The 12,157-nt window shown below is 43.4% G+C and overlaps 1 protein-coding gene across 2 annotated transcripts in view; it reads right to left on the reverse strand.

Moving 5' to 3' along the window:
* JCAD (junctional cadherin 5 associated) overlaps positions 1 to 12,157 on the reverse strand; it is a 408,227-nt gene that overhangs the window by 45,076 nt on the left and 350,994 nt on the right. For both annotated transcript variants that reach the window (XM_078663385.1, XM_078663386.1), the window contains exon 3: positions 6,295 to 10,046. In XM_078663385.1, coding sequence (XP_078519511.1) covers positions 6,295 to 10,046 — 3,752 coding nt within the window. The remainder of the gene's footprint in view (positions 1 to 6,294; positions 10,047 to 12,157) is intronic.

Consider the following 12,157-nt stretch of genomic DNA (forward strand, 5'->3'; position numbering starts at 1 on the left):
TGTGGGAGGCGGAGCCTAAGATCTCCCGAAATACCTATTTCAGAATCATACATTTTTATGCCCTCCACAGAGCATACCTCACGTCTTTGAAGCTTAGTGTTTATTTTCCTTCGACCCCCGATTGCCAGTGCTGCCTTCTTTTTACTGAGGATATCCTCTACAAGCTCTGGGGATGTCCTAGGATGACCTCATATTGAGCTGAAGTGGTGCCCTGACCCCCTCGCCACTGTTTTGGTTCTTGGGCCATCGACCTGCTAAACACAGTCAAAGCGTAGAATTACGATGCACTTGAAACATGCTGAGCATCTCCACCTGGAGGAATGGAGCGCAAGTGTAGTACACTGGGTGACATGGGATGGGGCTGTTGTGCTACGCGAGACGCTCCAGGGTTGGAGGCCCATGGAGTTTGCGATTGCATGGGACACTGCATTGGCTGACCTTCGGGGGGATGGGAGTGAGAGTGAGGGGGATGATACTGACTCTGGGATTCCGCGTGTGCTCTATCTGATCTTTTTGGGTCCTTGTTGTAGAGACTCCTGAATCCTGAATACTGAGGCGGAAAGCCGGGACAGTACATTTTTAAAACTTTGCGAATGCTGCTCTGTTTTAATCTGAATTTAATTTAACATTTTTAAAACTTTGCGAATGCTGCTTTGTTTTAATCTGAATTTAATTTTACAATTGATTGCATTACCTGCCGGTTTTACCCTGTGTCACTTTTAACATCTGTGGTGCTGTTCTGTGCCCTCGTGGCAAAACCGAGCACTGGAGGCAGCTCTCCTCCGGAGGTAGCGCCATCTTGGGTCGGGAGACGGACGAGCAGTCTAGTGCTCCGCCCCTCCCGCCCTTTCCTCCTTAATGGCCCCCCTCACTAGGAAGCGCAGCGGACGAGCGCAGCGGGCGCGCCGGCGGCGCGCCAAAGGCGAGCCCGTCCACGCAGGACCCGCGCCTAGGGCCAGTCCCCCTGCCTCGCACACCTTCCATCCAACCTTCAAACGTCGATACGATAGAGAAGCGCTGTGGGCGCTAAACACAATGCCCGCCACAGAGGGCTGCGAAGTAAGGAAACCAGGACATAAAGACCATCTTCATCCCCCATGTTGTGCCAACTGTCTACAAACCCTGCCCAAATCCCTCTGGCAACCAATTGCATCCCAAAAGTGCCATAAATCCATCCCACTCAAGGGAAAACACTCCTCGGTCAAATGCCTGCTGCTCAACACAAGATCCCTAGTCAAACATAGTCTGGAGATAGCAGAAGCCATCCAAGAGGAGGACATTAAGATCGCATTTATCACGGAGTCATGGACTGATGCAGCATCAGGGCCTGACATAGTCAAAGCTACCCCCCAGGACTATGTGTGTCACACCCAAAACAGGGATAAAAGAAGAGGGGGTGGTTTAGCGATCATCTATGATAACAGCATCAGAGGCTCCTTTCAACCCGGTCCCGCTGGCCTTAATGAATCGCTGCTTTTCAACCTCACGCTCTCAGATCATCAATCCTTTAGTGGTGGTCTGATATACAGACCCCCAGGTGGGAAAGCCCAATTTTTCACAGGATTAAATAGTGTACTCGAAGCCGCAGCATCTGCACAAATGTTCACCCTTTTGGGCGATTTTAACTTTCACTTAGAGGGTGACACTGACGTAAACTCCCGGGAGCTAATCGACCTACTGGGGGGGATTGATATGACGCAACGGGTATTGACCCCGACACACAAAGCAGGACATACCCTAGACAGGATTTTTACAAATCATCCCAACCTAAAAGTCATATTGGTTCTTCCAGTATCATGGTCGGATCACTCTGCAATTCTATTCACCATTTCCCTCATCACTCCTATGAAACCTCCTAACACAAAAAACGCCCCGAGACAGGTCAGAAAATGGAAGAACATCAAAGGGGACAAACTGGAAATTACGCTAGTAAACTCCCGGACCCCGCCCCCTGACGATGTAGAGGAAGCGGCCAGATGCTATACAGCCTGGCTGGATCATGCCTGCTCGCTCTTGGCACCCCCTAAAACTACCTATTCCACCCGGGCCTCTCCAGCAGCTCCCTGGTTCACAGAACAAATCAGGGAACACAAAATACGGTGTAAAAAATTGGAGAGAATCTGGCGAACAAACTACAGCGAGGCAGACAAACAAACTCTTAACTTAGAACAAAGAAGCTACAGAGAAAGAATTTTGCAAGCAAAAAAGGCTTTCCTAACGAAACAGATAAAGGAAGCCAGCAACACCACCAAAAAATTATTTCAAACGGTTTCACTTCTAGCCAATCCTAAAGCCACAAAAATCCCCCCCCCAGTCTTCCGCTCTGTGAAAACCTAGCTAGCTTCTTTCGAGAAAAGGTAGAAAATATTTTCTTTTCACTAGACAGTCGAGTTACGACATCCCCCTCGAGGGAGGGCCCGAAGCCCTTAGGCCCTTCAGCCAGACTCAAACAATTCCAGCCCATCACTGAAAAGGAAGTGGCTACGCGCCTTTTAAAAATAAAATCAGGCCTGTCCCACTGGCATAGCCAAACTAGCCCCAGATGCCATTGCAAGGGGACTTACCCCACTTTTCAATCAGATGCTGGAGAAAGGAGAATATCCCTCCATATGGCAGCGAGCATCTATCCTGCCTTTACTAAAAAAAAACAACCAAGACATCACCAATTTGAATAATTATCGGCCGATAGCATGACTTCCTCTCCCCGCAAAAATTATCGAAGGCAGCCTTAACTCACAACTTAGCGCCTTTTTAAACACAGGGGACCACCTTGATCCCTCACAACATGGTTTTCGGGCAGAGCACAGCACGGAATCCGCCCTGATTAAATCAGTGGAGGACATCAGGCAGGTGATGGACGCAGGAGGCAGAGCGGCCCTGATCCTGCTGGATCTTTCCGCGGCCTTCGATACGGTCCACCACAAAAGGTTGGTGGACTGGCTGAGGGCCTGTGGAATCCAGGGAAAGGCACTTAACATCCTACAGGCCTTTCTGGCCAGACAGAACCCAGGTAGTGGCCCTAGGAGACTACGAATCCCACCCCTTTGTGCTGCCTTGTGGAGTCCCTCAGGGGTCTTCGCTTAGCCCTACCCTTTTTAATGTCTATGTTGCATCCCTAGCCCCGGTGATACGTTCATTTGGCTTTCATCTCACAGCATATGCAGACGACACTCAGATTGTGGTGTCACTCTTACCAGGAAATGTTGAAGATACAGCAGACAGATTTAAAAGCTGCATGCGTGAGGTGGATTGCTGGATGGCACTAAACTGCCTTAAACTTAATTCCTCGAAAACAGAAGTACTGCTCTTCGGAGCCACGGATAACTTCTGGTCCCCGAGCTGGTGGCCAGACGAAATGGGTCTTCTCCCCTCCCCGGTGGACAAAGTAAAAAACCTGGGCATTCTAGTGGACAATTCCTTGTCCTTTAAACCCCAGGTTAACGCACTCTCCTCCTCCTTGCATTATGTTCTTAAAACTATCAGAAAAATTCTTCCTTATGTGGAGAGGGAACATAGGAAAACCATTGTTACAGGTCTAGCTCTCTCCCGCTTAGACTACTGTAACAGCCTGATGCTAAACGCCCAGCAGAGTGTCCTTAATAAACTACAACTACTACAGAACGCAGCTGCCTGCCTGATCACTGACACCCCCAAATTCGCATCTATCAGTCAGGACCTGGTGACTCTACATTGGCTACCTGTCCGCAAGCGAATTGTTTTTAAGGCACTATGCATAGTTTTTAAAGCCCTACATGAAATGGGCCCCAGACATATGAAACTGCTCTTTCGATGGCACATACCGGCAAGAACACTGAGATCAGGGGAACAGGCCCTGGTCACGGTCCCCAGAACCAAAAGAGCTCGATGGGGAGGCAGAAGCTTCTCCCTTGGAGCTGTCGAGGCCTGGAATAAACTTCCACTTAGGCTTAGACAATCCCAGGACCTGATAATGTTCAGGAGAGAGCTCAAAACCTGGCTTTTTACCCACTAAGCTCCACTTATTCTTGCACCAGCAGTCAGCGCCAGGACACCTCCGGGTAACAGAGCGCTCTACAAATGTGAAAAATAAATAAAATAAATAAATACCAGGTTGGTACTGCGGATCCCCTGAAGCTATTATTGATAACCGAGGTCAAGCTTGTGTTTCCTATTATTATGTATTGCATTGACCTATTTGTATTACACATGCTATTTTGAGTTGCTCCCACAGGATGATACATTCTATATTATTGCATATTTCAACTGATTGTGACCTTATTGACGAATCCTATGATGTGGATAGTTATCATTTTGTTTATTTTTCTTATATATGAAACACTGGTGCTGTTCTTTGTTTATATTAATAAAACTCTGTTTGGAAGAAAAAAAACTGTGCATTGTGGTACTGACACATAACTAATCCACTTTAGAGCCAAAGACTACTCTTCTGTGTGCATCTACTTCACTCTGATGTGCCTCAAATTAATCTTCTCCAGCACAAAGAACATATAATATTTTGCCAAGGTACTACAGTGCAGATCTGGAGTGCTATGCTGCCAAATCCCCTTAATCCTCACTTGAGTTCACATTGGCATACATGCACTGTGCCCTATTAGAAGTTGTTTGCAACCTCTGCTGGGGTCATACATAGATCATGTCCGCAGCAAAGGTCAATTTTATAGATGTATATTTCAATTGTGTTAGCAGATACCTATCATTCTGATAGACTTCTAACCGCAGATTCCTCACCTTGAGAATGTCCCCAGGTGACAGGCTGGATCAGGAATCTCTCCTAGCAATACCGTGTAGGGGGATTGTCTCTCACCAGGTGGGTAGACCATATTCACCATAATTAACTGCCATATGCTGTACCTGTTCAGCCAAATGGAAAGACATGCACTGTGCATGGAGAGGGTGATATACCAGCATGAAGAGGAAATCTGGACCACACCTATGGCACTAAAAGTTACTTTCAGATATAATTGCTGGGGGCCAGCCAACTCAAAACATACACTTCTGACTACAAGCATGATTCCCAGACAACAGAGAAAAGTGCACTCACAAACATCCTGTTGCTGCACCAAGAGCAATAGTTGTTTCTATAACTGATTATTTCAATGCACATTTGTATATTTTTAGTCCTACAGATTCCACAGGCACTGCGGTCACACAGATTATGTCTCCACCTTATTGATAAATCTACCCTGACTACCAGTCTGGGCAAGACACCAGCACAAACTACTCTCATTGGCTTGAACTGCCTTGTAGTAAGCCACTTTGGAATCCCTTCAACACATGATCAAGCCTTGTAATCCAAGGTCCCACTTCGCCTACTAGAGACAGAAATGTATGCACTGGTGTAAAACATTTCGTCATCCTTGCTTCCAGACTAAAGACACAGTTTAAATTCGGCCATGGTATGGAAATGGAACATCAGACTAGGAAGACAATCAATTCCTATTTATAGCGGTTGAAAGCATTATCCAGGTTTTGATTTTGAGGAGCACGATGGGGATCTTGATTATGACAGGACAAGGATGACCTCAGTGTTGACCATCTTTATTTCCAAGCTTACCTTACCTAGGCGGTGTTCATTCAAGCTGCAACAAAATTATCTCCTCACACCTAAGTAATTGCCAAACAACCAGCAGTGAGGAAACTACTAAAAAAGAAAACTTTTCTCACTGCCCTTCAATGCGTTAGTTCAGGGTTGGCCTTGCCAGATAGTCAGAATTTTCATATGACATAAACGTAGTCAGTGGTTATTTTGAAACTGCCTAACAGTTCAAGATTAGGCAACTGCCTTAGGTAAAAAAACATAGCATGAACAGGCTGATACCTCACTTGATGATTCCAAGGACAACACCCCTATTAGACTCTATATGTCCCTGTGTTCCGCAATTTGCCCCATTTCAATCAGCTCTGTTTAACTACGTACATTTTGTAGCATAGACTAGTAGCACAAGCAAGTACCACTAAAAAAAATTGTTCATCAACTTTCCCAATCATGTGTCTATGAAGTCTATTCCTATGACTAACATTACCTGAAGTCCCTGTGAGCATCACTAACTGTCAATATGAATATCCAAGCATTATTCAAACAAGGTAGCAGTGAGTAGAACACTTATGGTTTACAGTAACTTATGTCTAAAGCACAACTTCACGTCTTGGTATTCAAGACAACGCTTTATACCAACTATGACTGATTGTAAAGCACCCACCTGTGTCCTATCTAACCTTTTCATAAACATTTCTTCTTTAAGACTAGAACAGAACACTCACAGTTACTATGCATTATTTCACTCAGATGCTTACCTATATAAAATGTGTCATCCTCAAACTTCTTGCTCTTGGTTGTAACATTTGGCGTTTCATCAAGGGATATGATCCGCTTAGAAACAGCACTGGTCTGGATCGTAATTTTGCGAGACACTTCATTGCTGACAAAGGTGCGTTCACTCATTTCCTCCTCTTCAGATTTGTGTGGTTCTTTCTCAGCATCAGCTTCATCTCCAGAATCGGATCGCTTTATGCTCAGGCGTCTCATACGTGAAACAGAATGGACTTCCGTCATCCTAAACAGGCGATCTGTGGCTGTACGCTGTGGGGTAGAGGCAAGCTTCCCTTGAAGGGTTTCGATCATCTTGGAGGTGCTCCTGGTCTTTCTCTCTGAGCTGGGTGTTACAGCTTTCCTTTGACTGATAGAGAATGGCATGGATTGGCAGAGTCTACTCTCATCATGCTCTTGCTTTTCAAGCTTGAGTTGTTCTAGTTCAGTTTCAGGAGACAAGCTAGAATTGTGGTGGTTACGGAACTTCAGGAATGTATATGTTGGGGAACAACTCTCTGATAACATGTTCAGCTCTCCATTTGAAGCAGAGTTTTCATTCAAGTCATAGTTTACAATTTCCGACAAACAATTTTGGCCTGTCTCTTCTTTGGTTTGTGTGGCTCCACTGAACCTCTCTCTTTCGAAACATTCATTGTGTAGGGGACTGACTTCAGAACTGAGGTACTGGCTCTGACTACCTTGGTCATTGATAGAGTCCTCTGCTACCTCAATACCCAATATCCTTGAGGCCCTTGCCTGAAGTGATTCACTTTCTGGGATGTCCAATGTTTCTTGACTTTCGTGGTACTTGTAACACATGCTCCTATTCTCAGAGTTGTCATCAATTCTCTGGCCACTCGAATCTGAATCAGGCAGACCTCGATTTCGATTTGCTGAAAGGAGTCTTACATCTGTCTCTTTTGCTATCAGGTCATCATTTTCTGGAACAGCTTTTTCGCTCTCTTTTTTCAAACTCATTAACACATCATCGAGATAGAACTGGTCGTTGTGTGTTTCCCAGAATGTGGAAATCGGATGCTGCTTTGTTGTGGCTGAATTCAGAGAATAGCTCTTCAACAACCTGTTGGTTGGTACTTGCCTTTTATTATATACACAATTTTTATTTTTTATGTTTTTTGCTTCCAAATTCCCTCTGTCGTTTTTTGTTAATGCGTTTTCTTCAGATGTCCTGCTTGATTGTCCTGTGCAGTTTTTTACTGGCAAAGGGAACTCTAAGCCAGAAAATACCTGTGAGCGATCACATTTAACATCGTTGCTCACGCTCTCAGATTTAACTCCTGCTCTTCCTGTCTGGAGCATCACAATCCCTTGTACTTTCTTTTTTGTCCTGTTTTCAAAATCTGTTTGTTTTTTAGATTCATGAGCAGTTATTAAGTTAAGCATCTCCCCTGAACACCACTCATGCAGCTGCTCTTTGTCTTTCTCTACTAAGCTTGAGTTTTGGTCACTTTCTCTTTCCTGAAACTCTTTGTTCAGAAATTCAAGTTCACTGATTGCATCACATGGGCGACGGTTGGCAGGCTTTAGAAGAAACTGTCCAAACGGCTCATTACTGTTACAAGAACCTAGTACCTCACCTTTCACCACTTCTGGCCTGGTTAAAATGCTCTTCTCTTTTCCATTTGTGCTCTCAGAAAGGAGCCTAGAGGCCACGCTTGGGTATGTCTTTGGTTTATATAAATGAGATTCACAGGACATTGTTCTGGAGAATGCACTCTTGATGGATGGGGTAAAGCGCCTTTGACCATTAATACTGCATGTTGTCTGACCATAGTCAACAGCTTGTTTCTTTGACCTCATCGCAGGTAATGAGGCTGCAGAGTTTGCACCAAAGTTTGTATCATTTTCCTTGCTTAGGTTTGCACCAGAAAAAGATTCTGAGTTTTGAACCTCACGAGGAAAAATGGCTTCGGGTGGCTGGTCTTTGCAGTGGTCTCCTGGCCAGGAACCAGAATATCGGAGTTCCTTGTGCTTTTTGGACTTGCTTAGCTTGACATCATCTGTTTGTTTATATTCTTCTTGTCTGTACTCTTCTTGTTTTTCTAGTCTGTTCTGGTTGGACACTTGCATTTCCAAATCAGTGGATAATGAGCTTTGAAAGCGTTGCTCATGGAAACTAATACTGTTATCATCAACTTGCACTATTTTCTCTTTGCTTTGAGTGAAATCATTGTTGTTCTTGTCTTTATCTGGTTGACACAACACTGCTGTGACTGGTACTGAAACCAAGCAAAATATTGTTTCATTCATCTTTTTCCTTGAACTGATTCTGCACTGAATCTCAGTTTCTGCCTCACATATTTTAGTTTGGTTTTCACAAGCGTCATGAGAATCTTCTTTTTTCTGGGAATGTTTATCTTTTTTATCATACCTGAGGGCAGCCTTTTCACAGCCTGCTGTAGCACTGTCTACATGGTCAGGCACAACATGATTTTTGTAGCTTGTTGTAAATGTGTTCAAGCCCGTGTTTCTATCAGCAGGGTTACCCATCACTGCACCATAGGTTACATTACTTAGCACATCCTGGGTGTCCATACCGGTCCTAACATGATGTCGATCTTCCATATTTTTACCTTGTAGACCTTGAAACCCCATCAAACCTTTATTTTCCATTTCTTTGGTGTTGTTAAGATGCCCTTCCGACTGCCCCATTTTAATATGCCTTATACGTGGATCATCAAAAGGAATATACTGAATAGAAGATGCATGATCCCCCATGTGAGTATTAAGCTCATCATTTTCAAAGGAGGCACAGCTTTTTGTACTGTATTGACCATCCGTCCCAAAGTTATAAGCAGGAAGCTGCACTTTCATGTTGTTGCTATGCTCCCAGTGATGCTGTGGGTCATCACTAAAATACATACTACAATCAGGAATTTGACTAACGTTTGGTCCAGGTGGGGATTTGTAAGATGGCGGAGGTACATATACTGGGGGCTCGATACTAGATTCTTGAATACAAAAGTCTTGTACGGGCTCACTGATATTGGTGGACTGGCTTGGTTCAGCTTTTGATTGGTCCTCTTGAACTCTACCTGCCTCTACTGTTCCTCTAGTTTGCTGGTGAAGATGATACATGGGAGGCCTATCAGGTCTGCCATACTTGGGTTTTGGCAAATTGTGGAAGCTGTTGCCAGTTCTAGAATTCTGATTCAAATCTAAGTGCATGCTATTTTTGGGATAAGATGCTACACTTTTGACTCCGGGTAAGCAGTTGTTGCTGGACACACTGGGTTGACCCACATGTGCCATATTCTGAGACAGAAACCCTCTAGGCAAAGAACTGGATTTTTCTCCGTACTGTGAGCCTAATGCATTCCTTCTATATTCTAATGAATAACTGTCTTGAAATAAAGCTTCCCCGTCTTTATTTTCCGACACCTGGTTCTGTGATTTTGGAGAATTAGTCCATGTTTCTGTATTTAATTCTCTCAGTTTGTATGAAAACGATGCCTTTGAGGCCAAACCATCTGGTCTCATTACATTTTCAGTTGTTCCTTCTACCACTGGCCAGTCTTCTTTTGATGTCCCAGACCCATAATTAGAATTGCGGGTTCCTGGTAAGCTTGTAGTGCTGCTTTGATTCGTTCTGGTATTTCCTTTATCTGTGTAGCCCAGCAAACCACTAAAGTCCTGCCCCCTTCTTCTCCAGTGGGCAATATCTTTATCTGTCTTCTGCCGAGAAGATCCTCTCAGAGGAACGCTGCCATATGAACTACAAGAAAAAAGCAATGAGACACTATAAACAAAGGTATGACAGACAAGCAACAATACTGTAGATTCATTCTGGACAAATAATCCAGAAGGCATAAAACCAAAAACAGGCTTGTAGACGCAGAGTAAGATCTGAAAAATACATACTGCGTTCTAAAGGTAGATTTATATGTAAAGTATTAAATATGTTGTTTATTATAAGTACAATAAGTTTCCTATGTCCATAAAATGGCAGATATAAAGGATCTGAAAGTGTAAATATAGAAGTCACAAAGCAATTATTTCCTAAAATACATGCATAGGTCCTAAAACACACTGCTCAATTACAACACTTATATCACCAAATCTATATTCCAGGCCTTTAAAATGACCCTTTAAAACGTACCTGCACATATGAAGCAGAATTACTGTAAATAAACAATGAAACACATCTGAAGCAGGTGCCATGTTTGACCATGTGTCCATTTGGTTGAGAGTAACTTGAAGAAACCCATGCACTGTGAACACACGTCTGAGGGACTGAGGTGTACGATGCAGGTCTAGGGCGTGGTCTGATCCTCGCCAGGTTTTCTAGATAACCAATGACTGCGTAAATGAGCTCCATTTAGATGAACAGTATATCAATTTATCCTTCTGGGATGCCATGCACATCTGGCCTGGATGTGGCTCTCCTGAATCTGTGTTGCACACACCAATGCTTTAGAACAGGTACAAAATCATTACATTGAGTTAAAAAAATGTTTTTACATCGGGACTCATTAAATCGTGTGTGTGTTACATCAGGAGTCTTTACATCACAGGTACATTTTCAGTCCTTTACTTTTCAGGTCTTTACTTCGTAGGTAAGTGAGTTTTAAGTGTTTGTAACGGCAACAAAATACGTGTAGGTATGTGTAGGTCTAAATGTGCTAACATACACATATGTTCCCTATCACACCTAGTAAGATAGGGAAGATCCTTATCCCTATCGTTACACTGTTTTTTAACTCCATCCATTAGGGATATTCAATAAAGTTATTTTTCCCCATATGAGGTGGTTTTAATACACCTTTTGACATTATTTAGTACTCTGGCCCTCACTCACGTATCACATTGGAGTAAAAAAACACCTCACGCTCCTCTTTGGAGGGAAAGTTATAGCCCACACGGTGCACCTTGTGGGCACTGTGTGTAAGAGAGAACCCAATGATGAAGCATGTCACCCTATGGGTGAGTGAGGGTTCTCGTCTTTAAAAGCAAATGCCTTTCATCTTAAGCTTTTCAATACACACTCATGTTCACTTTTGTACTTAAGAGACCATCAGGTTACCTTTTTAGTGAATTATATAAGTGGAGTGGTACCACGGATGGTGATAATTCCTCCGTTAGAGACCCTGTTGTGCTTTAATACTAACATACATATATACAGTTAAGGTTATGCCACTTAAAATTGCAATAGAATTTGTTTAATTACATTTAAGTAATTATTAAGTAAAAACAATTTAGTTTTAAACAATTTTAAACTAATAGAGAAAAAAGAAATTATTATTTTTAAAAATACCTTTAAAAAATATGGGTACATGGCATTCATTTGTTTACGTTTATAAAGAATAGTAACTTGTTTTTAGGGTTCAGGGATGGTAGTGTAAAAAGGTAGATGGGTTTATAGAGTTCTACGACGGGTAGTGTTCAGGAGTAGTGAGGAGCTTTTAGGGCTGGCTAGCATATAAGGCTAGTAAGGACTCTTTGGGGGTTAAGGATGGGTATTGCAAGTGGGTAGTTTAGAGATGTTGGGGCTCAGAGATGGGCAGAGTGAAGTTTTAAGGGCTGAGGGATGGGTAGTGTGTGAGTGTAGTAAGGGGTGTTGAGGGTTTAAGCATGGGTGGAGTTGAGGAATAGAACAGAGTTTTTAGCGCTCCGAAGAGGGTAGTTTATTGGGGTAGTAAAGAGTCTTTTGGTCTCAGAGATGGGTAATCTGTAGAGATAGTAAGGAGTTTTAGGGGAGGGATTGGTAGAGCTCAGGGATGGGGAGTATATAGGTATAGTAAGGAGTTTTAGGACTCAGTGATGGGTAATGTATAGGGATAGGAAGGAGTTTTTAGGGCTCAGCGATGGGTAGTGTAAAGGGATAGG

The sequence above is a fragment of the Lissotriton helveticus genome, chromosome 10, assembly GCF_964261635.1.
Source record: "Lissotriton helveticus chromosome 10, aLisHel1.1, whole genome shotgun sequence".
NCBI lineage: Eukaryota > Metazoa > Chordata > Amphibia > Caudata > Salamandridae > Lissotriton > Lissotriton helveticus.